Genomic DNA, 23,967 nt, shown 5'->3' on the forward strand with positions numbered 1-23,967 from the left:
TTTTTTTTTTTTTTTTTTTTTCCTTTCTCGCTGCCTTCCCCCGGCGGGAGGAGGCGGGCGGAGGGTGTGTGTGTGGGGGGGGGAGCGCTCCGCAAACCCGCCCCCCGAGCCTGCGTGTCCGGCGGAGCCGCGGGATGAGCCGGGGGCGGCGATGAGCGCGGCGGGGCCGGGGGCGGCGGCGGGGCCGGGGGCAGCGGCGGCGCCGCTCTCCCGCAAGCAGCGGCTGATGGCCGCGCTGGCGGCCGGCGAGGCGGCGGCGGCGGCGGGTGGGGGCGGCCCCGGGGCTCCGCAACCCCCGGCGCCCCCGCTCTGCTGTTTCATCTGCGGCGGCGGCATCAGCCGCGGCAAAGAGCTCAAGCTTCAAGTGCGACCCCCCCGCGACCACCGGCCCTTCTTCCCCTTCCTGCAGCACCAGGAGCCGGCGCCCGGCGCCCGCGCCGTCTCGGCGGAGGGCTGCGCCCTGGTCTGCGCTGTCTGCCGCTGCTTCCTGGGCGAGCAGTGGGACTCCTTCGAGCGCAGCCGCACGCCGGTGGAGAAGCGCATGTACTGGCTCAAGCGGCCCCATCAGTGCGAGGCGGCGGCGGCGGCGGCGGCGGGGGGAGCCGGGCTGCGGCGGGGGGCCACGGGCTGGGACCCCGCCGCGCCGCCGCGCCGCGCCGCCGGCCACCAGGAGGAGGAGGAGGAAGAGGAGGAGGAGGAGGAGGAAGGGCCGGCAGCCGGCTCCGAGCTCTCCGAGCTCTCCGACGCCGAGCCCCTCTCGGAGCCCGAGGGGGCGGGCGGCGCGGCGCGGGCCCCCCCAGCGGCGGCGGGGGGCGAGCGGGGGCCCCCGTGCTGCTCCTCGGACAGCGAGATCAACATCACCAGCGAGGAGGAGGAGGAGGAGGAAGGCAGCGAGCGGCCCGCTTGGGCACCGGGCACCGCCTGCTACATCTGCGGCAGCCCCTTGGCACCCAGCGCCCAGCACCGCGTCCACGTGCAGAAGCAGGAGAAGACCTCGCCGGGACCCTTCTTCCCCTTCCTCTGGCTGCACAACCCCCCACCGGGTGCCCAGCCCCTCTCTCCCACCGGCAGCACCCTGGTGTGTCCCTGCTGCTTTGCCTCCCTCATGCAGCAGTGGCAAAGCTTCGAGCTGGCCAACGTGCCCGTGCTGCAGCGGCTCTACGTGGTGCCCCTGAGCGCCGGGGCCATGCCCGCCAAGGGCCAGCGAGGGATGAAGGAGGACGGGACGGGCATCCCGCCGGTACCTGAGGCTTGCTACCTCTGCGGGGAGGAGTGCGGCAAGGAGGCGAGGCCGGTGGCTGCCAAAATCACCAATGGCAATGCCAAGAGCACCATGCATTTCCCCTTCCTCAGCCTCCTGCCCTGCCCGCCCGGTGCCAAGGGGCTGAACAAGCACTGGGAGGTCAGCAGCTGCCGCAAGTGTTTCGGGGTGCTGCAGGACCTGTGGGCCATGTACAGGGCCTGTCACAATGAGGAGCTCATCTCCTCGGTGCAGAGCTTCCTGGGGAGGTACCACCAGGTCTTCTCTGCTGGCGACCTGAGTGGCCACCCCGCTGTCATCAAGCCTGGTCCCACCTCCATCTGCTACATCTGCGGGGCTGAGCTGGGAGCTGGCAAAGAGTTCCAGCTCAATGTCAACCCTCCGGGACGATTTGGGGAGAAGGAGCCCTTTTTCCCCTTCTTGACAGTCTACCCACCCGCCCCACGGGCCAGACCGGCCGACTCGACGGGGCTGGTGGCCACTTGTGTCCTGTGCTACCACGACCTGCTGGGACAGTGGCTGCAGCACGAGGGCAGGAACTCCCACCACCCCAGCAGTGCCTGGTCCCGGCAGTACAAAGTGGAGACCTTCGTCTGCTTCTTCTGCCGGCAGGAGAAGAAGAGATGCCTTGGATTAAAAGCGGTTCAAGTGGCCAGACTTCCCATCTTCCTCTACACCCTCCGCGTGGCCAACAGCCTGCTGGTGGATGATGGGAAGCAGCTGACCATCGGTGCTTGTGCCGAGTGCGGTGCCGTGGTCCTGGCTGGCAGGAGCATGACCCCGCCAGAGCTGCTGGCAGTGGCACCCCCAGCTCTCCTCCCCAAGGTAAGGCAGTTGGCCCAGACCCCATCCCTGTTTTCCGAGCACTTCCCACCTCTGGAACCAAGGAGGAGTTGGAGCGGTGACATAGATGGATGCTCTTCTTTTGGGTCTGGTCCCTGAGGGTGAACACTAATGGATGGGGTGCCTTTAGCAATGAACTTTTGGAGCTGTCAAGCTGTGAAGGAACAGGTAAAAATCCTTCCAGGAGGTGGGAAGAGCCAAGACCTGTCCTGTTCAAGAAGTGTGTATGTGCGTTATTGGCACCCACTCTGCCACGAGGGAGGTGGGAGCCAGAAAAGAGGAAGTCCCAATCCTGTCCTGCTTGCCATCAAGGGTGCTTAGAGGTGCCAGAGGGGCAGGAGGGCTGGCTGACCTGCCCTCTGCGGAACCATCCTTGGGAAGCTTGAAGGAGCTCATGGCCTCTGTAGGAAACTTCCCAAGACATCTCCAGTTTTACAAGGTGCCTTAATCAAAGGGTTTCCCTTGGAGAAACCCCAGCCATTCCCACAGCCGGGGGGCTGATGTGTGGGCACGGGGCAGGGTGCCCTCCCACATGTGCTGCTCTGGTTATCCTGCAGCGAGGGAACCCCAGGAAGTGTTTCCCTGTGCCCCCCCAAAATCCCTGCAGCCCTCAAGGGTGTCACAGGTGTCATCATTGGAAAGTGGTGCTGCCAGTTTCCCCAGTTGCTCTTTTTTGTGCCTTACGTCGAGGTTACACAGGGTGCTTGGGGGGGATCACCTAGAAAGGGCTTGGCAGAGCAAAAGTTTATTACTCCCAAGCTTGTCTTTCCCATGGGATGGGGAAATAACAGCTTTTACCGCCGAATTTCCAGCTTGCAGGAGCTCTCCAGAACCACTGTTCTGTATCTGCAAATCAGGCCCTAGACTGGGCTCCCTAAAATGCCAGCATCCTAAATCCCTGAGGTCATTTTCAAAGCCTCCCTGCTCCATCCGTAGCCAGAACCCTGCGGCTCTCCAAGGCGCTGGCATTTTCTTTAGAAATGTAAACCAGCCCTTCCGAGACAGCGCTCCTTTTCTCTCGTGTCGCTCTCCCTTGGCTGCTTACAAATATAATTTTCCATTCAGCTGTGCTGGCTCCCAAGCTTGGGGGGACACTGCTTGGAAAGCCACCAGGCAGGAGCTGCACGCACCTGGAGAGTGCCAGGATGGCACGGGAGGTTGGGTTGGCACCGATGATGGGAATCCTCTGGAAGCTGTTGCTTTTGGGTGGTTTCCCCCAGGCTCCATCGGCCTAAGCCGGATGGTCCCTGCATAATTTCTGGACATTTGTGGATGCAGATGGTTTATTTTCACAGTTGCTGGGTGGGTTGCAGTGCCTGTGTAGTCATGGTGCCTGTGTGTCTGTCTGTCAGTCCCCTGGTCTGGTGCTGGAGGCCTTGGCCAGTGGAGGTGGCTGGTGGCTGTGGAGGGTGTTGGGAGTCAGGTGAGCATCCCATGGTGCTGTCCTGGGGGTGATGCTGGGGTGCTGCCCCAGCAGAGCCCATGTGGGTGCAGCTGGTGAGGGGGTTCTGTCCCCACATCACACACATGTCCCCAGCTGGTGTTCCATGTAATGTCCCCAGGCCACTCATGATGGCATTATGGACAGCAGTTCTGTCCCAGCGTGGACACTGGTGGTGGGTGCTCTGGGTGCTTCCCATGGGGTTCCTTAGTGACCTGCCCAGAAACTGGCATTTCTCAGACATGCTAGTCCTTGTCCCTGCTGGCCCCAATCCCACACTCCCACGAGGACACAGAGTGTGTCCAGGGAAAGGGACACTATTCAGTTCCTCTCTCTTGTTCCTGTGAATTTGCTAATGAGCAAATTAAGGGGCTGCTGCAAGGGACAGAGTGACAGGAGGCACAGCAGAGCTGCCTGGAGATGACACAGCCAGGCTCTGCTGTGTCCTGGTGGGGACTCTGGCTGGCCAGAAGGCCCTGTCGCCTGCCTCCACATGCTTCCCAACAGGCTGAGACCTCACAGATGTCAATGTTATTTAAAACATGGCTTAATGCTTGGGTAGGGCACTTGGCTAATTTAGCTGTACCCTTGTTCAGCCACACTTGCTGCTGAAAGTCACCCCAGACGAGCCTTTCACTCTCGTGTGACGCCCAGATCCCCATTCCACTGGGACCAGGCAGGAGGGAATGAACCTGAGTAGTTAAAACCATCTTCCCATTCCTCTTTGCAGCTCTGCAATTTCAGTTTTTGACTGCATGTGCTTTTTCACACAGCCCTGCATGCAGAGCTGTGGTTTGCTGCTGTCCTGCCTGCATCTGGTCGACATAGATGGCTCGAAGTTTGAGGTAAATACTCCAAAAGCTACCAGACATCTACACATCCCTCTTTCTTAGCAGGGCAGAAAGAACAGGATGAGGCTTAGGTCATCTCTGTAGCAGCGTGGAGGTGATGATGACGGATCTCCGCATCTGAGGCTCATCAGGAGGGTGGAAACACTGATATTTTGGGTGGGTGGTGTCTCTGCTCTGGTTTGGTGGTGGGGAGCAGTGGGACAGATGGTGCTGTGTGAAGGTGTGATGGTGCCTGTGGTCCTACCTGCTACCTGAGGGTCTCCTGGAGGTGAGCTCTTCCTGCAGAGGGGCTGCTGCAGAACCCTGCTGTTATTGGCATGTGTAAGGTGGGCTTAGGTTCTCCCCCCAAGAAAAAATGGCAATGCTGAGTGTGGAAAGGGTACTCGGGATGGGCATCCCTTGGTTTGTTACCCTTGGTGTCCCCTCTGAGGTGTCTAGACGTGTGCTGTGAGAATGCATCTTCTTTCCAGCTGTGCCCCTTGCAAGAGGACACTGTGTAGATCTGGCTGGCTGTGCCTGCTGAAGCCACCTCTGAAGCCACCCTCCAGTCTCCCTGCCCTCTCTGGAGGGGCAAAGCTCAAGGGCTGCTTCTGCTCTACCAGTCTGACATTTTTGGTGTCCTGTGTCCCTAGGAAAAGCTTCCTCTGCCTTTCCAACTCTTCCCACCTTCGCCTGCCACCACCCTCCCTGCAGTTACATACCTGTAAAAGTGAGTCCCCTTGGTTTGGTGTTTTGTTCCCCCCTGAAGACAACTTTCTGCAAATACTTTCAGGTTTTCTGGAAAGCTCTCAAATCCCACCATAATTAGAGCAAAGCTACTCAGGACAACCAAGCGATCAGGCCCAGCCAACATGGGTTCGTGATTGGCACATCCTGCTTGACCAGCCTGGTCTCCCATGACAAGGTGACACATGTAGTGGATGAGGGGAAGGCTGTGGATGTTTTCTGTATGGACTTTAGCAAAGACTTTGGCAGCATTTTCCAGAGCATTCTTCTGGAGAAACTAGCTGTTTGTGGCTTGGATGGGTTTGTGTTCACTGGGTAAAAATCTGCCTGGGCCCAGAGAGTGGTGGTGAATGGAGACATATCCAGTTGGTGTCTGGTTACCAGTGGTGTCCCCAGGGCTCAGTACTGGGGCAACAGAGCTAGGAAAGGGTCTGGAGCACAAGTGTAGTAAGGAGCTGCCAAGGGAGCTGGGGGGGCTCAGCCTGGAGAAAAGGAGGCTCAGGGGGGACTTTATTGCTCTCTGCAACTCCCTGACAGCAGAGTGGAGCCAGGTGGGGATTGGGCTCTGCTCCCAGGGAACAAGTGACCTGACAAGGGGAAACAGCCTTGAGTTGTGCAGGGACAGATTAAGATTAGGTATTAGTGAAAATTCCTTCATCAAAAGGGTTGTCCAGCCCTGGCACAGCTGCCCAGGGCAGTGGTGGAGTCACCATCCCTGGAGGGATTTAAAGGTTGTGTAGATGTGGCACTTGGGAACATGGTTTAGTGGTGGCCTTGGCAATGCTGGGGGAGTGGTTGGGCTTGATTGTGGAGAGCTTTTCCAACCTGAATGATTCTGTGATTCTATATTGGAGTTTGCTTTGGTGCTCCATGGTGTCATGCAGGTGCTGCCATCCTGCTCCTTGGGAGCACCTGGAGCTCGCTGCCTCTCCCCAGCCTTGTCCTCAGGCTGGTTTTTGAGCATCATCTGGTGTTTTCCATGTCCCATTCCCACTTTGCAGGGGACATCTTGATCTGGTTGTGTGGTGCTGTGCCTGACAGGGCACAGTCAGATCCTGGGGCCAAGTTCACTGTATTTACTAATCAGCAGTGGTGCTGTTGGCTCAGCTGGGCATTTCGCCCCTCTTGCAGGTTCTGAGCTCCAAAGGTCACGCTGCATTTCCAAATCATTACTTTGAGCTGACAGCTGTTGGTGGGCATTTTCCTTTTGGCTTTTGAAAAAGGTTTTGGGCAAACATCAAAGAGTTCTTGTGTTCTCAACTAAACCTTGTCCTACTGAGCAGCCGAAGCTCCTGGATGCCAGAAAAGTAAACCCAGGAGGTGGAGGGTGATGCCTTACCCTCCCCCTGCATTCCAGTGGGCCAAATTCCCAGATATTTGGGTGTACCTCAGTGTGAAAAATGAGACCTGTGAAGGAAGGGTCCCAGGTCATGGCCAGGCAGGCACCACCTCTGCTTTCTTTGCATCTTTTGTGAATTTTGAAGGAAACCAAAATCATTCTGGCTACTGGCAGTGTTTCGGGTTGGTTGCGCTTTTTCGGCCGAGCTGGTGGCACCTCTGTGTGTCCCCATCCCAGGCTTCGTGTGTGGGCTCCAAAGGGGTGGCACAGGCTTCTGCTCATCCTTAAATGTAAAGAAGGAGCAGAGTTGGTCTCCCTCATCTCTGCCCTTTGGCTTCCAGCTCGGGTTGGTTTTGGTGGTTATACCTGTGTTTGCGCCAATTTTTTGCCATCACTAGTTCCAGCAGATACAGAGCAAAACCAGGCCAAGATGTTTTAAGCCAACTTTATTGGGATAAACCTGTTTTGTTTGCAGCATGTGTCCATGTAAAGATGTTTTGAGTGAGGCCCACGTTGCCTTTCAGCAAAGCAGCTTCCTCTGCAGTGCTACTGTGCCCAACACCGACCCAGTCTGGCATTTTGGGATGAGATCTCAATCCCAGCACGGAGGTGGCAATATAATCATGATATGACTTCATGTCTCGGGGCACGGCCTCCTGCGGGATCGTGTTCCCAGATGGCAAACAAAGAAACAACATGGGGAAAATGTGCCGCGTGCTTTTTCCTGCCGATGAGGTCAGGGCTGGTTTGGTATGTACCCAGCCAGGCTGGGAACTCGCACCCGTCTGTCCCTCCTCATCCTCACCCGCCACTTAGCTTGTTTCAGAGTCACCCCGAGGGGTGGTGGCTCTCCCCCTGGGATTTCCAGCCAGGAGTATGTGTCCTTCAGCCACAGCAGGAAGAACAGCACAGGGGTCTTTGCTTTGGCCGGGCTGACCTTGCTGTACCAGCTGTCCAAAATACCAGGGCTCCCGCGCCGCTGCCAGCGCCGTGTCCTCCAGACCTTGTGCTGACTCCACAGCTCACCAGCTGGCTGCTATATATTTATTTTTCACCCTCCCCTCCCTGCTCCTTGCCTTCTCCCTGCCTTTCCCAAAAGCAGCAGCACAGGACTGGCAGCTCGAGCGCTGCCTCGCTTCTGCAGGCACCTGCCAAAAATACTGGCCTGAAACTGTGCTGCACCCCCCCAAAATATCCCCTGTAGTCCGCTCGGGAGAGGGACCGGCTCCATTCTCATCCCATGCAGTGAAAATGCTTTTGCAACTGCTGAAGCATCTGCAGCAGCCTCTGGAGTTGTGGCCAAATTGGGAGATGGGGTAGAGGGACAGACAGACGGCTCTGGCTGTTGCGGCCTGACAGATGTTTTGTCCAGACACTTGGCCTTTCTCAGCCATCCAGGAAGCACGGTCGCAGAGGGCAGCCTGGGATGCTCTTTGGCTGCTTCCCAGCGAGAAGGGACTTCCCTGCACAGCAGCGTGGGTGCCTGGTTTTCCAGCTACATCAGTGATGGCAGGAGTTGGCTTTTCACCCTCCTGTGCCCCCCAACATGCCAGCTGGGTCCTGTGCTGACACCCCCTGTCATTGTCCTCAGGGGTTGAATCGGTGCCAGGGAGCCATCTCCGTCTCCTGAGCACGTTTTGGGGACCCGTGATGTTTTGGGAACCTCCTGGGCACAGGGCACAGCTGGTTTGCCAGGAGCCTGTTGGCACCTCTCTGGCTGTGGTGGATGCCCGCTGTGCCCTCAGTCCGTTCCTGTGCTGATTTTTGGGGTGGGGAGTGCTCTGTTTGCTCCCTGCCAGCGCCTTTGACATGTGCTGCTTGGAACAGGGTGCTCCTTGAGCGTCCCTGGCTTCCCAGGGTGGGCCATCGGCCAGACAGCTCCCACTGGTCCTGTGCTGCTGGGCAGCATCTGACCAGATGTTGCCCTTCCTCCCTGCAGCAAAAGGCTGGTGCCACATGCTGGCACACTGAGCTTGAAGGGATGGCTTGGAAATGTCCCTCTGTTGAGGGGATACTGCCCTCCTTGGAGACTGCCTGGATGGGGACTTGGGGAAAATCCAGGAAGGTGGTGGGGCAGGAGCATGCATGGGAGCTGGAGAAGGAGCCCCTGGAACCCGGTGGCAGGCTCCCAGCCACTCCGGGCTCTCTTCCGCTGTGAGCAGCTGGAGATGGGAGACCTTCCAGCGGCGTGATCCTCCCGGGCCCCGTCCCAGGGCTGTGACAGCCCCGGGTCCCCCACGGCCAAGGCGGGTGGCAGCAGTGCCTCGAGCGTGCCTTGGCTCCTTGCAGAGCCGGTGCCGCGGAGCAGCGCGTGCCAGCCGGGCTTTCGGGGATGCGGTGCTGCTCCTTTGCCAAAGGCATCGCTCCCGGCCATCGGAGCCTGGTTCCCCTCTCTGAGCCATGTGGAAGGTGCTGGAGCCCTGGTGCCAGCCCAGGCTGCTGTGGGCAGGTCGTGGTTTGCTCCCACTGCCGGGCGAGCAGCTGCTCCGAGGCGGCTGTGCCGGCCTCTCCCCGCTCCCCATCTACCCTGGCACATGCGAGCTGAGCCGTTCCATGGATGGATAAACAGCCTTGTGCAGCTGGCCTGGCTGCTGTGTGACTTGATTTCCCCCCTGGATCTTCAGTAGCAGAGCAGGGATGAAGGGGATGGCTCCGGAGGGGAGCTTTGGCTGGACTGGGAGGAGTTACCTGGGTGTGCTTTGCAGCCTGGCATGAGTATGACGCTGCTTCTCCCTCTTTATTTTCTGTATTTTCCTCCCCCCTTCCACATTAGTACAAGTGCTGCCGGGCTTTAGTAGCTCTCAGGAGACTGAAGTCATCTGTTTACCCATGGAGCTGGCGTACTTGGAGCAGCAGCTGCCCTGGCTTTCCCTCTCCAACCTGCCGGCCTGTGGTGAGGTGTCGGTGCCGAGCGTGCCGTGACCTGTGCCGGGGCAGGGCAAGCACTGTGGCTGTCTCAGGCTGCCTTACATCCCATCACATCCCATTGAATCCAATCCCATCCCATTGGCACATGCAAAATGGGGCTGGGGTGTCCGTGCTGTCGTGCCGCAGGTGTAGGAGAACTTCCAAGGCACTGTGTTTTGGTGGCTGTGTACAAGCACTGGTGCTGGATGGGCCATTCCCGGTGGCAGAGAGACCCTCTGGATTTACCAAGGGTTATTCAAACCCTTGCACACAAACTCAGGAAATCTCTGTCTGCCCTGGTGCTGCCTCTTCCTGCTGGCTTCCGGCAGACCTGGCCATGGCATCGCCTGCCTCGGTACCCTGGGAGAGCCAGGTGTTGGCAGGGGTGAGCAGCTGGGTTTTGGGGCTGGCTCTGACCAGGAATGCATGGGGAGGGTCCTGGCAGCCCCCTGTGAGGGATGTGGGGAGAGCAGGAGGGCTCTCTGGAACTGGTTTGCTCTCCCAACTCCTGCTGGTGAATTTTTGGCTTCTAGTTTAGAGCTGAAACAAGGCTGAGACCCAGCTGGGATGAGGAGGAGAGGGATGGGGGTGACCCTGCAGCCAGGAGCATCCCCCCTTCTGCTGTGGGATGGGCAGCTGTCTGCCTTAGCTGGAGAGCAAGAGCCTGGACTGCTCCCAGGGCCTCCAGCCCCTCTGGGACCCCCTCAAGGCTGTGTCCTGTCATGCTGTCACCCACTGTGTCCCCAGCACCTGGTGCTTTTTGGGCTGGGCTTTACTGTCGTGGGGGGATAACCCTGGGCACAGCCCAGGCTGTGCCACAACCCTGTGCAGGGGGAGTTCTCCCAGTTGACCCTCCAAAATGGTTTTAATGTTCCCCCCAGCTTTGCCCTCTTGGAAACAGGGAGTGCATCATCTGGCAGCTCTGAGGGGCCACCAGCAGCCACCTCTGTCCCTGGGGAGCTGGACACTGCAGTTGCTGGGAGGTTCCTTGTAGCTGGGAACATTTTGGTGAGAGCCAAGGCCTCAAGCTCTCACTCAGTGGTTTGCAGGCATGGTGGGACAGACAGACCCGGGAGGAAGGGATGGACACGCAGACAGCTGAGCACCTGTGTATGGGGTGTGGGGCAAACAGCAAGTTGCCACCTTCACCTTCCATCTGCTTGCAGCATGTTTCTGGGAACAGGCTGACTTCAGTTGGCTGTGAAACTTTTCATCGAGTGATGATCAAGTGCTGGTGACTCCATTTATTACCCTGGCCAGGAATAAGTGTATATATCTATATGTATGTCTCCCACCCTCCCTCCTTGTCCTCACTGCTAAAACAGCTGCGTTTTCTTCTCCCCGTCGCTCCCCCCAGCTCCTCGGGGCAGGCAGCCTGAGTTATCCCGAAGTGAAAACACGGCAAAGACAAGGCCCTTCAGTTTTCCCGGGAGGCACCGGTGCCAAGGTCAACCCGGTGTGGGGACAGGGCCAGGTTGTTGCTGAAGTCTCAGCTCTTGGGTGCGGGTGGGCACCCCGGGGGGCTCGGCATGTCCCCGCCATTCCCGGCGCAGGGGCTCCCTGGGAAGCAGGGGGAAGCCGGCTCTCCTGCCTGCAGACACAGTCCAGATGCCCTGGCGGAGGCGTCTCTGGAGGGGGAGATGAATTCGCTCCTGCCGTCTTCTGTTTTCAGTCCAGAACATCTGCACAGTAACTGGGAAATCTGGGCTTTCTCCTGCTTCTCAGCCAGGTCCTGTCAGCCCTTTCCTCTTCCAAAAAGGGGTTTGGTGGTTTTTTTTTATCCCTTCCTGCTGTTGCTTGTGCTGTGTAACCTGCTCCCTGCTGTGCATCCTGTCAGGACTGTGCTTGGATTTTACTCCATGAGCAGCTTTTGGGGGGCACCCCCCCATCTCAGCCACCCCTTGAGCAGCTGCTCGAGGACATGGATCCCCAGGAGCAGTTTTTCCACTAGGGCTGTTCCCACGGTAGGTGCCTGGTGGCACAGGGATTTGCTGGGATCACACATGTTGCTATATCATTTATTCCAGGATTTTTTCCCTTGCTGATCATGACGATCCTGGATCCTGGAGCCCGGGTGCTGCGTGTGGTGTGCTTGGGACTGTACAACCCCTCCACTGCCTGCGCTCCCTCCCAAAAGCTGGCACTGGGAAGCACTCGAGGCGGCAGAAGGGTGGGGGCCACCCTGCTCCCAAACCCGCCCTGGCTCCCCGTTATTTCCAGCAGTGAGTGGCTTGGCCAGCCTGGCCCTGGGCTGGCCAGGACGGCTCTTGGTTTGGCAGCATCCCGTGTGGGTGAGGTTTGTTCCACAGCCCCTGGCTCAGGCTCCTGGCAGGGCTGTGGTGGGTGCTGGGCACCCTGGCCACCTCCTCTTCCTTGCTGCTGCTTCCACCGTGCCCTGGGGACTCTCAGCAAAGTGTCACCCCAATATTTGTAGCCCTTGAGCAGGAGTAAATCCTGCTGTGTCATGTCCTCCCTCCCCTCCCTGTGCATGAACAGCCCGTGCTCTCACCCTGGTCTTCCCCCCTGGGGCTGCTGGGGTCCAGCAAGCCTGAACCCCGCTCCATCCTTTACCCATCCCCTCTCCTTCTCCTTTATTCATGATGATTTCCTCCCTCTTCCTCCCTCTTTGCTCGTCTTTTAGTCTTTTTGCTGTGTTTCCCCACCCCTTGCTGCCCTAGTTCTGGCTGTGCTGGCCCTGTGCCCGGTGTCCTCTGCTTGGAGCGGAAGGAAGGGCTCTGGGGGAAGGAGGGCAAAGTCTGGGTGATGCCAGCAGAGGTTTGTCCCTGGCTTGGAGGGTGTTTGGGGCCATGGATGTCATGGGTGGTACTCTCCCCACAGGTCCTCACGTGTGGAGCTGGTGTCAAGGTATCAGCCCAGGGTGAGCAGGGCTCTTGCAGGATGCAAAGAGACAGTGAAGAAGGGAGATGCCACTCCTCTTTTGGCACTTTGGGGACCTTGGGACAGTATGCAAGTGGCTCTGCCTCCCCTTGGGTTCCCTGTTACCCTCAGGATTTTGGGTGGGCTCGAGGGCCAGCAGGCTGCCTGGGGAGGTGGCTGGGCAGGGTGGCTGTGAGCTGGGCATCCCCAGCCACCTGGAGGTGACACATGTCTGATGTCCCTGTCCTGGGGACAGCCACGCAGCACTGGCTTCACAGCTGCTAATTCTGTCCAGTCCGTGGTCTCTCCTCCACAGTCACCAGTGCTGGGGCCAGCAGCTGCTGCCCTTTCTCTTCCCATTCCCTCAGACCCGTGGGATGGATGGAGACAGGATGAGGAATCCCCCCAGCGTGGGCAGCAATGGAGCAGCTCAGCACCTCTTGGGATCTTCCCTCCAGCCCTGTTTTCCTCCTGTTTAAACCCGGGATACGTCTCTGTTTGGTGGGCGGCTGTAAAAATAGCACTTGGTTTGAGTTAGGAGGGTGGCGGGGAAGGGCTGGGAGGGGGCCGGGGTGCAGGGGGGAGGTCCGGTTTCTCCCTTTCCTGGAGGAATTAGGGAGGCCACATGCTGCCAGGAGTGTTTGGCTGGTAGAGGCAAGCGGAGGCTCCGAGGAGGCGAGCAGGCGTCCGCACAGATGGAAATTTGATCACCCACGGCTCAACAGATTGTTTGATTTATTTTAAAATCAAGCAGATGGCTGCAACAGGAGTTTGTTTAAGTTCAGCTCCGAGCTGGGCCAACGGCCAGGATACTCGGGGGTAGGCGTGCCAAAAAATGTTCAATGACTTTGGTCATCACCCACCTCTCCTCCTCCTCCTCCCCTTCCCTCGCTCCAGAGCACACACCCCGCTCCCCCTCTTATCGCATCCTCGCCTTCATCTCTTGGCTCTTGCATCTTGCTTTGTCTCTCCCCGGCGGGCGCAGCCTTGCCCTCCACTTTTCCTCCCCTTCCATGCGCTCCAGAGGGTTTAACTCTTCCCCATCCATCTCCTTGACCTGCTTCCCTTGTACTATAGGGGTGCAGCGGGCAGTCCCCCCAGTGGAGGGAGGGAGCACTCCCATTCCTGCCTCCCTCCTCATGTCTGTCTTCTTTGGGAGCAGTTTGGAGTGCAGTGCTGGGGGGAATGGAGGGGTGCAGGTCCCAGCTGGGTGCCCAGAGGGATACTCTGACTCATGCCCTGACCCCCATGGCCGTCTCTTCTTGGTGAGGAGGGGGTGGATGGATCCTGGTGTTCCCCCACCCTGCCCTGAACTGGTGGTGGCCTGAGTGGAGTTGGAGTCCCAGCAGTGTGTGATGCTGCTGGATGGGGGACGTTGCTGCCTGGGACCCACATCTTGGGATGCAAGGGGTGACCTGTGGATAGAGGAGGGCCATTGATATGCAGCACGTGGTGGCTCTGGATGTGATTCTGGTCTTGCTGCCATATGGCTGGCAGGGAAGGGGCAGGAGGAGCCAGTGGGAAGCAGCCTGGGATGTGCTAAACTGCTGTAAAGGGGATGGGGCAGGCTGTGCTTGGGACTTTAAATCTCTCCGTGCCACCAGGCTGGTACTGCCTGAGGGGTCTGACCACCCTGGGGTGGCAGAGGGTCCCCAACACATGTATTCATGTCCCCTCACCCTGCCAAGGGGCATCTTGGATGCTCTCTGTGACATTGACAACGACCTCTCTGCTTTTCCTGGGGTGAGTGAGTGGGATGCTCCAGGACCGCTGGACATTCATGGTGGCCTTGGGATGTCCCTCTGTCCCATTCCAATCCAGTGCACTTCCCAGCAGGTTTGGTGCACCCTCTTCCTGCAGGTTTTCATGCTGGGCAATTGCCCGTTATCCCATTTTTAGGAGTGGGACAGCTGGGCGGTGGGACGAGGCTTCTCCCCAGCACCCATCCCCTCTCCACAGTGGGGCTGGGGGCTGCAGGTCCTGCTGGGAGAAGTGTCCAGGGCTGGAAGGGGTTAAGACAGGCAAAGGAAAACAAGAGTGCTGCAGGGCCTGGGTGGCTGACAAGCCAAACAACTGTTTTTGACTCACTGTTGCTGCCTTGCCAAGTGCAATTGCTTCCACATTCCCATCCCCTGGCTGGAGGGGCGAGGGGAGATGTTGGCTTTTTGCGGTCAGGAGGGGAAGGGGGATGCCGGGGGGAGCAGCAGCGGGAAGGGCTGGCTCTGCACTGCTTTTTCTCAGCTCTTCTCTCTTCTGTTCCCCTCCCTGGTGAGGGGCAGGGGTGATGCTGGCAGGGATGGTGCTGGCAGGGGTGTGAGGCTGTCAGGGTCACTTGGGCCAGCTCCTGGTGGAGCATCCCTTCTGCCAGTCCTAAAGGTGGGAGAGGGAATGGGGGGCTGAATTGCACCCCCAGGTTGTCTGCCCTGCCTTCTCTTGCTGTTTGTCTGCAGGGAGGACCCTGAAAGGCAGCTCCTTCCCTGCCAGGGGGTGCTGGTGGGTGTTGGGGAGGCAGCAGCATCCAGTTTCCCCCTGCTCTCTATCCCCCAAAGGATGGAGCTCTGCATTCTAAATATTGCTATTCCAACCCTCCATAGGGACGGAGAGTGACCCCACTGCAACCCTGCTCAGAGACGTGGGGTCTCCTGTGGGGCTGGGCCCCCCACCATGCCTGGCTGGGGGCAGTGAGCCAAGTGTGCTGGGGGGCAAATCTGTCAGCAGGGTTGGGGGGATCCCCCCCTTCCCCCCAGTTAAAATCCCCAGGCTTCTGAGTGCTGGTGCCATTGTGTTGCAGACAGCAAGAAATAAGCCCTTGGAGAGGAGGCAGGGAAGTTACAGCGAAGATTTGAGCTACTCAGGGTCGCTGCTTTGTGGAGTTAATTATCTTCTGAGTCTGGGTTTTTGGTGTTTTTTGGTGTTTTTTTTGTTTTGTTTTGTTTTTTTTCTTCTTGGGATTATTTCTTGGCAAATGAGGCGTCATTCTGAAGTACTGAGCTCTGCACCCTCGGAACTCCTGGCTGCTAAGTGGTATGTAGGGGATCCTGGTCTTAAAAAAATAACACACCAAAAACCACCCTCAAGAAAAGCCCTGCTGCCTCTGCAGTGCAAATATGGGGTCTAGGGCAGCTCGGGAAGATTTTGTGTGTGTTCTTGGAGCTGTTTCCTTGGGGGAACCAGAGCAGGAACCTCCTGTGGGGGTTTCCAACATGGTGCATCCCACCCAGGCAGTGCTGGGATGGGCAGGGGAGGATGTGGAGATCCCCTGTGAGCAGCATCCTGGAGGGGTGCTTGGTCTCTGCAGGATTGTGGACTGCTTGGTCCCCCCCTAAAAGTCTATCCTGGATTGGGGTGCCTGGTGGGAACCCCCCCTTTGGGAAGCTGTGAGGCTGTGCTGCAAGGCAGCTCTCGGGTGAGGAGGGGATTTACGGGGCATCTCATCTGGCAGCTGTTTCCCCTCTTGGGATGCTGCAGGGTTGGAACATTGCTCCGGCATCACATTCCCTTCACCATCCGGCTCCTGGGGCTCTGCAGCCGCCTCTCCCTACTTTGCAGAGGTCATGTCCCCCTTCCTGACTGTGGAAAGGGTCCGTGTGTGCTGAGGGAGCTGGGATTCTGGTGCAGGGGAGCTGGCCTGGATGCTGTCAGCTGAATGGGATGCACACCTGGAGCTGCTCCTGGGGGATGTGACACTTCAGAGCAACTCCTCTCTCTCCTGCTGCTGGTACCTGTTTAATCTCAGCCTTGTGTACTGAATCCCAGGGGAAGGATGCAGCAGCAGAGCAGGAGCTGGCAGTGCTGGAGGTCGGGATGGAAATCCCTTCCCCTGTTAATGCTGCAGGAAGGACCCACAGAGCTTTGCCCAAAATATCCCATGTACACCAGGGATGCAGGAGAGTCAGCTCATGCTCTGGTCCGGCAGCTGTGATATTACACCACTGGGATAGACACATTATCCATCATCCTGTCTCCAGGACAGCTGCCTGTCTAACCTCTGCCTGTATCCCACAAGCATCTACCCTGCCCTGCAGGGCCCATAACCCTGATGATGTTTTCCATCACCGTGGCATCACATCACCCGAGGCAAATCCCCCAAACTCTTTGCATGGGAAGCTGAAGGGCCCTCCTGGTGCTCCCCGACCACAAGTGGCAGGGGATGCCCGTGTCCCTGTTGTCGGACACCTTGTCAGCTCCTAATCCGGACATGAGAAGGCAATTAGGGGCCGGGATCCCCTTCCCGAGGCGGCAGATGGGGCGCGGTGCCGCCGTGGGGCTGGAGCACAGAGCGGAGGGGCCGGCTCTGCCTCCTAATGTGTTTGCAAATCCTCCCCAGCTGAGGGGATTAAAGCCGGCATCTGGCTCGCTTTATAATATTAAAACAAAGGGAGTTGTAGGCGCCATGATCGGGGGCAGGCGAGGGAGGGAGCGGGGGCGGGGGGGGGCTGCTGCTCTGCTCGCTGTGCTGGGAAAGTCTGCAGGAATCCCCCCCCCCCGCCCCAAGCCCTTCCACAAGGTTTTCCCTAAGGAATAAACCTAGTGGGGGGGTCTTCAACCCACCAACAGGGTGCAGGAGCCAATGCCCAGTGGCGAAGGGCAGTGCTGGGGATGCTGGAGGCGGGTGGGCCGCGGGGTGTTTTTGGGGGGGTGAGGGAGGTTTATATCTGCTTTTTCCACCCCGTTGCGCTGTTCTGGAAGCGGCAAGAATTCAGGAAGCCGGCGTGCGGCGAGTGCCAAGTCAGGCTGTACCGCAGCCAAGCCCCTGCTTGTTTTCTCGTCTTGCTGGAGCCAGTAAGTGACCTTATTAGCTTAGGGGGCAGCTGCCTTATTAACACACATCTGGCGGCGAGGGGGCCGCATAGTCCCGATATTGTCTCCCTGCCTGCTCCCAGCCCGGTGGTAAATGGCTGGGGGGGCTCACCCTGTGGCTTCTCCCACCCCCTCCAGTAGCAGGGTTGGCACCCAGGTGGCCCCACTCCCCCCATCCAGGGTATAAACCCCAGCAGGGGATTTATGCTGGGGGACAGGATTAGGCAGATGGGGGGTTGGATTTGTTAGAGATTATAATTTAAGATTATAATCTGTGTGAGGTTATAATCTGCAGGGTAGGGAGGGATAGGGGGTCCCCCCCCAGCATGGGAGCTGTGCTGCCAGGATTCCCATGGATGCTGTCCCATCTCTCACAGACCTTCTTTCCTATGGGGCAGGCACCACTTTTTGGGGTGTGGCATCACGCCCTGGGATGGGATCACTCAGAGGGGCTGGACCACCCATGCAGCATCCTCACATCCATGCCAGCAGCTGGGGTGGGCACTGGGATGTCATTCTGGATCAGTGTTGGAGTATCCTGCAGCAAGGAGAGCCTCCAATGTGCTTCGGGGTTTTTCCAGCACATTTGGCCCTTGAACGGGGTAGGTTCCCAAGAGACTGTGAGCTGGGAGGCTCCTGCTGAGCCAGGACAGGGAGCCAGGGACTTTGCCACGTGCTGAATCACCCCAGGCTGTGCTCCAGGCTGTCCCAGGGGGTGCACATCCCACCCACAGCCACCCATCCTCCCCGTGTGGGACCAGCTCTGTGCCCAATGTCCACCCTCCCCCGACACTGCTGCGTTTGCTCTCCATGGATACAATTAGAGCTGAGCCAGGGGGCCCCCTGTGCCACATCCCCCTGACACTGTGCACCCCGGGGGAGCTGTGGCAGCCGGGGCGCCGGGCGCCCGCCCACCCCTCCACCGCGCAGGGATGCCCTTTGTCCTTCTTGGCGTGTGGGGGAACTCGGCAGCTCTTGGCTTCTCCCTTCTGTTTTGGAAATTCAAAACATTTGCAGGGCGGCCCACTCGCGCCCTGCCGCCACGGAGAGAGGCACTTGGCTGACTCCTCTGCTTTCCTTGGCTGCTTCTCCCTCGCGCTCACGCTCGGGGGGAGCCTTTTCTCTACCCCCTCACCCTCCCTTTTTTTCCCCCTCTTTTTTTTTTTCCTATTTTTTCCTATGCTCTAATCTTGGAAAAACACCATCAGCCTGCAGGAAAGGCCACCAAGGGGGGACGGGCGGCAGAGCCCAGGGTGAGCACGGTGGTGGCAGTGCCGGTGCCCGCTGGCCCCTGGCACTGACCTTGCTCTCCACTGGGAAGGGCGGCTGTGCTGGGCAGCCAGAGCAGCCCTGAGCTGCACCAGCACTAATGAGCTCTGCCTGAGCAGAAGGATTAATTAGCTGCTGGGAGGAGGGGGGCATCCTTCTGCGGTGGCTCTGGTGCCACTGGGCGCAGTGGCGGAGCCTGGCACGGCACAGTGCCCAGCGCTGCAGCACCAGCGGTGTTTTCACTCAGGATGCTCCAAAGGGAGATGTGGTGCTTCCCAGAGCAAATACCATGAGCCAGGCAGGGAGAGGAAATCCCGGTGTCACGCTGGGAAGCTATGAGAGCTGCTGATCAATCACCCAGGCTCCTGATCTCTATTTTCCATTCCCCGCCTCCCCCCCCCCGAAAAAGTCTTGTGGGTTTGGTTTTTTGGTTTGGGGGTTTTTTTTGGTGGGTTTTTTTTTTTAGCTGCATGGTTGTTCCTGTGCTGTTGTCCTTGTAGGAATGGGAACTGAGGGTGGGATCTGGATGTGTTAAATATGTCCTGTGAGTCTAAAATGACCCTAAAGGGGATGAGGTGACAGCTGGCCAGGAGCTGTGCATGGACGGGGGCTGGCTATATGCTGAGGCTCAGCCCTCACCCCAAAATCCAAAGGACTCGGGGATGCTCAGGAGCTGGGAAGTGTCACCTTCCTGGAGGGGGACCCCAGACCTGGCTTCGGGCTTTTTGGCTTCTCCTTTAGCTGGGGGGATTCCTGGGGGGTTGTGGGGCTGCTCTGTGCCTTATCCTCCCACCGGCTCCTCCATGCCCCTTTCCCCTCCGGAGAGCCAGGCTCAGGGTGGGGGGAGATCAAGGGGTCCCCTGGAGAGACGAGCAGGGACATCGTGTCGAGGCCGGGAAGGTCGTGAGGACGTGCCGCTTGAACTTGAATTAGATGGTAATTGCGACGTGCCTAATTACAGGGAAAGAGCAAATCACTCTGGTGCTTCATAAAGTGTCTGACACGGAATAACGAGGATAATTAGCAATCAGACGGGAAGCTGCAGCCTCCCCGTCCCCTGAAAGCCCCGGGGAGCCCTGCTCCCCCTCCCTTTCTGCAGAGCATCTGCCCCTGCGTGGGGTGGTTTGTCCCTCCCCAGAATATGACATCTGCCCCCCACTCCCCCCAGTACGGGACATCAGCCCAGAAAACCACTCGAGCTGGGGTGAGGTGCAGCTGGTGGCTGTGTCCCCCTGCCCAAGGGGGTCTGGTGGCCGTGCCAGCGTCTCTCCCCCTGCGTATTCATGTCCAGGTGTCCGTCCCCACGCGTGTGCGTGTCCAGCTGTGCCACTCGTGCCGGGTGCCAGCAATGCATTAATGCTGGCTGACGCTAGAGCGCACCAGAAGCATGTCGTGACATCCTCCCGGGGACACAGCTCCCAGCAGGGCCACCTGCCCCGGCCACCTGCCCACGGCCACCCCGGGGTGACCCCAGAGGCACCCACGGCCGCCCCGCTGGGGACCCCGGCTGCCCTCGGTGGCCGCAGGGGACGTTGTTAATGGTGTCAGGGCTGTGATTGATGATGCCTAATTGCACTCAGAGGGATTGGGAGGGGTGGAGGGATGTGGTGCCCCAAAAAAAACCCCTGCCATCCCAGCCTGGCTACTATCAACCCTGGGGGACTGGGAGGAGCATGAGGACCGTCTGGCTCCCAGTTAGCTGCACCTTTTACTGATGCTGTAGTTGATTTAGGGAATGTGTCCCCCCCTTGGGGAGGCTGTGCTGTGCTGGGGGACTCACCCCAAACCTCATGTCCCCCCATCCCAGAGGAGTGGGATGGAGGAGAATCCACTGGACAGCATTGCCACAGGCAGGGGCTGATCTCACAGCCTCCAGCCCCCTCCTCAACATCCCCTGCCTGTACCTCCATGTGAGATCTGTCTACTCCTGCCACCCAGGGGGGACTCACTACCCTTGGGCAGGTAACAGGCACCCTAAGGCTAAGAAACATCCTCCCTCTGGGCATGAAGGGACCTCTCAGCCCCACAATGCCCCTGGTTGGGGGATGCCAGGCTGCTTTGGTGGCTTCACTCCAACTCCTGCTTTCCCTGGAGGCCCTGCAGCCACCTCACTCCTGTCACCAACCACGTCACAGTCTGACACCCACAACGACCATCCCTCTGCCCCCTTCCCAGCACTTCCAGGGAAGCCTACAGCAGATCCCAACATGGTTTTTGGACTGGTCCCACTGCTGGCATTGCAGAGAGGGCTGGGTATGCTGATGTCACTGCAAGGATGGGTGTCCCTGGGTGCCAGGGCAGGGTGGAGGTCATGGTTCCTTGTCCTCCTACGTGCCTGTCTCCTTGCTGCCTCTCCTCCTGGTTTCTCCTTTTTTGTTTCCCCCTCTTGGAGCAGCTGTTCTCTAATAAGCTGTTAATGATGATACAGTAAGTAGAAGCGGAGAGTCCTGCGGGAGCTGCCACGATTTGTGTAATTGGCCTCAGAGGAGACAGAAGTATCTAATATTTACATGCCGGTATTAGTCCCCTGGGAGCCTGTCTGGGCTGGCACAGGAGGCAGCTCCCAGCCTCAACCTGTCTGCTCTCAGCTGATGGATCCTCAGATCTCTAATGGATGGCAATAGCCAGCTGGGAATGGGGGGGATCTCCTCCAAGAGCCTGGGGATGGCCAACCAGCACCCATCTGGTTTGTGGGAGCAGTGGGAAGATGTTGAGGTGTGGGGAGCCCTGTGCTGGTATAGGATGGAGGCTGGAGCTGCTCAGGGTGGATTTACAAGAACTTTGACCTGGCTCTCAAGGCACAAACATGCTCCTGAGCTGGCTGGAGCGAGGAGCGAGAGTTAGAGATAGATGCTTGCCATCCGACCACCAAGGCCCCTCTCCCCTTTGCCAAAGGATGGGGTGGGTTCCTGTGAGCTGTGCCAGAGCTCCTGGATGGGCAGGTTTGGAAGCAGTTGTGTTCCTAGCTGGTCAGGTGAGCTGTGGGGCTGGGTGGCTGCTGGTGAAACTGCCCGTAGGGTTCCTGCCTGCAGCCATAAGGCCATAATGGAACAGGAAACTGAGGCATGGCAAGGCTGAGAAGCAGCCTGCCCGCCCTCCTGCTGGCCCTCACCCTGTGGGGGTCTTGCTGTAGCGTGGACACGGTGCCCACCAGGGCTTTCTTGCGTTCTTCTGTACCCCTTGGCGTCCCCAAGTCTCTGGAGCTGTCCCCCTCTTGCCAGGGGTCAGACACTGGCCAGGTTTGTCTCAGTGTCACTGCCACTGAACTCTGTTGGGATGCCAGGGCTGTGCTCACTCTGCTGTCCACATTCCTGCACTCCCAAAGCTGCCAGCACCCCCAAGGGAGTGATGCCAGTGGGTAGGGGCTGGCATGGAGGCACCCAGCCATGAGCAGTGGGGCCAAGGAGTGGGTACATCACTGTTCCCTGCCTGGGGCAGGAGGTGGGGGGGGTCCCATGGCACCCCAACCCATCTCCCATTGCGTATTGGTGTGCTGGAGGGGACCCCCAGCATTGAGCTGGATTGCATCAACCCCCAGCCCCACAGGATTGTGGGACCTTTTCCACCCAGATTCCTGCTGTCCCATTGCCTTGGCAACCTCCAGTATGGCAGCTCGTCACCTTCTGCAAGGGGATGTCTTGCCATGTGCCCTCTTGCCATCCTTGGGGTGCCTTCGGGGGGGATGAGAGGGATGTGGGGAGCTGTTGTGGGTGGCCAGGAGGGTTATTTTGCAGGGTGCCAGGCTGGGCACCGCCGTTCACCCTGCGGAATCAAAGGCACAGTGTTTTCTAACTGTTTTCCAAAAGACAAGTGGGCAGCTTTGCTTTGGAGGTGGCTGGCCTCATCCTGCCCGCTGGGGCTGGGCTGGGCGCCACCAGGACCTGGCATCCAGGGTTATCTGGGGGCTCCAGGGGGAGAAGTGGCTGTAAGGTGGAGGTCGCTGAGTCCTGGTGAGCTCGTGGCAGAGATGAAGGCGCTCGGGTGGAGCCTTACGGGTACATGTTGGTGTTGCAGGGGTGAGGAGCTGTTGGCTCCTGTCCATCCTTCCCTCCCTCCTTTCTTCAGCCCTCCCTCCCTCCCTTTTCCCGTTGTCCTCTCCACACTGGATGTTCCAGTCTCTCTGTCCCTGGCTTCCTGCCAGCCCTTTCCCACACTCCCTAATCCTGGGCTCCAGCCCCGGCTGCTGATGCTCTGGGAGCAGCTGCTTAAATCTCCCCAAGCCAGGGAAGCGGGACCTGGCCCTTGACCTCCTGGAGAACCCAGGGGGTGGCAGGTTTGGCGTGGGGACAGTGGGGGTATCCCCAAGTGCCTCACTGTGTCTGCCACCCCTTGTCCAGAGCAGGGTGGATGGATTCATGTTGCCGAGGGGTGCAAGGGGCAGCACCCCTCGGTGCTCACAGCCTCTTGTGGGGTACTGGGGGGTGTTCATTGCCCCCTATGCTCCCTGTTTTATGTGTGTTTGGGGGGCAGGATCCCCCCACCTCCTTCCCTCCCTCCTGCCTGATCTGTTCAATCTGCTAAGCAGGGGAATAGTGCAGCCGCCATCTGTGAGCCTGCCAATAATGGGATTAACTCCTTCCCCTGGCCGGGGCCGAGCCTGACGGCGTTTCTGGCACCCCTTTCCATGGAGTACCCCCTCCTCCCACCTGCCGGGGGCAGCCAACCCGCGGGGACATGCCGGTGGTGGTGTCCCAGGGCAGTGATGTCCCAGGGTTCCTGGGGACAGTCCAAATCTGCCCCCACACAGATCTGAGCCTCCTGCCTCAGCTCCCCTCCTGCCTCAGCTCCCCTCCTGCCTCAGCTCCCCCCTCCTGCCTCCGTGTACCCCTGCCTCAGTTTCCCCCTGCCTCAGTTTCCTTCCCACCTCAGTTTCCCCCTCTCCTGCCTCAGTGTCCCCCCTCCTGCCTCAGTTTCCCCTTCTGCCTGGCAGGGTGGATTTTGGGCATTCCAAAGGGCTCTGCGCTCCAGGCAGGGCAGGAGCCACTTTCCCTGCGTGGGAGTGGGGACACGAGCAGGGGGGACGCTCTGAGCCGTGCCTGAATCCGTGCGTGGCCGTGGGTCTTGGTCCTCGAGGTGGAGGAATGCAGGATGTGAGCCCAACCCCCCGGGATGCTGCCGGCGAGGGATGCGAGCCCTCCCCGCCCCCCCTTCCTCCGGGTCTCCTGCCCAGGGAGGGATGCAGGATAGGAGCACACCCCCCGGGATGCTTCCCGTGGAGGGATGGGGGGATGCAGGATGCAACCCCACCCCCGTGGCGATGCTGCCCGGGGCTGGGGCAGAGGCGACACTCCACGTGGGGGAGGATGAGGGGGTTCACGAAACCCCCCCACACCCCTGCAGCTTCCAGCTCTTTTCCCGGGGGCGGGATGCCCCCGCTAATCCTCTTAGGCTGCGCCCCGGAGCAGCTGGCGAGGCTGGCCCGGCCGCTGCCCATCCTCCCTCCCAACAGGTGCCCCCCGGCCCCCTCCCCGCCGGGGCTGGGCGGGGGGCTCGGGGCTCCCCGCAGCAGGCAAGCCCCCCCCTCCCCTTCCCCCGGGGCCGGCCCGGGAGCGCTCATTAATTATCTAATCTTCCCTTTATGTTTAATTTACAGCCCCGCGCGGCTCTGGCCATATGCTGCTTTTGTTGTGTCTGGCTCTTTGTTGTGGCAGGC

General features: G+C 59.3%; 1 protein-coding gene across 1 annotated transcript in view; it reads left to right on the top strand.

Annotated features, from left to right (window-relative positions):
* Positions 1 to 805: 805 nt before the first annotated feature.
* Positions 806 to 23,967, top strand: part of GSE1 (Gse1 coiled-coil protein) — a 100,425-nt gene continuing 77,263 nt past the window's right edge. Inside the window, 1 exon segment of the mRNA XM_027685157.1 lies at positions 806 to 2,086. Coding sequence (XP_027540958.1) covers positions 1,106 to 2,086 — 981 coding nt within the window. The 5' untranslated portion in view covers positions 806 to 1,105.

Source organism: Neopelma chrysocephalum, unplaced genomic scaffold (assembly GCF_003984885.1).
Source record: "Neopelma chrysocephalum unplaced genomic scaffold, ASM398488v2 Primary Assembly neopelma1_68, whole genome shotgun sequence".
Lineage (NCBI taxonomy): Eukaryota > Metazoa > Chordata > Aves > Passeriformes > Pipridae > Neopelma > Neopelma chrysocephalum.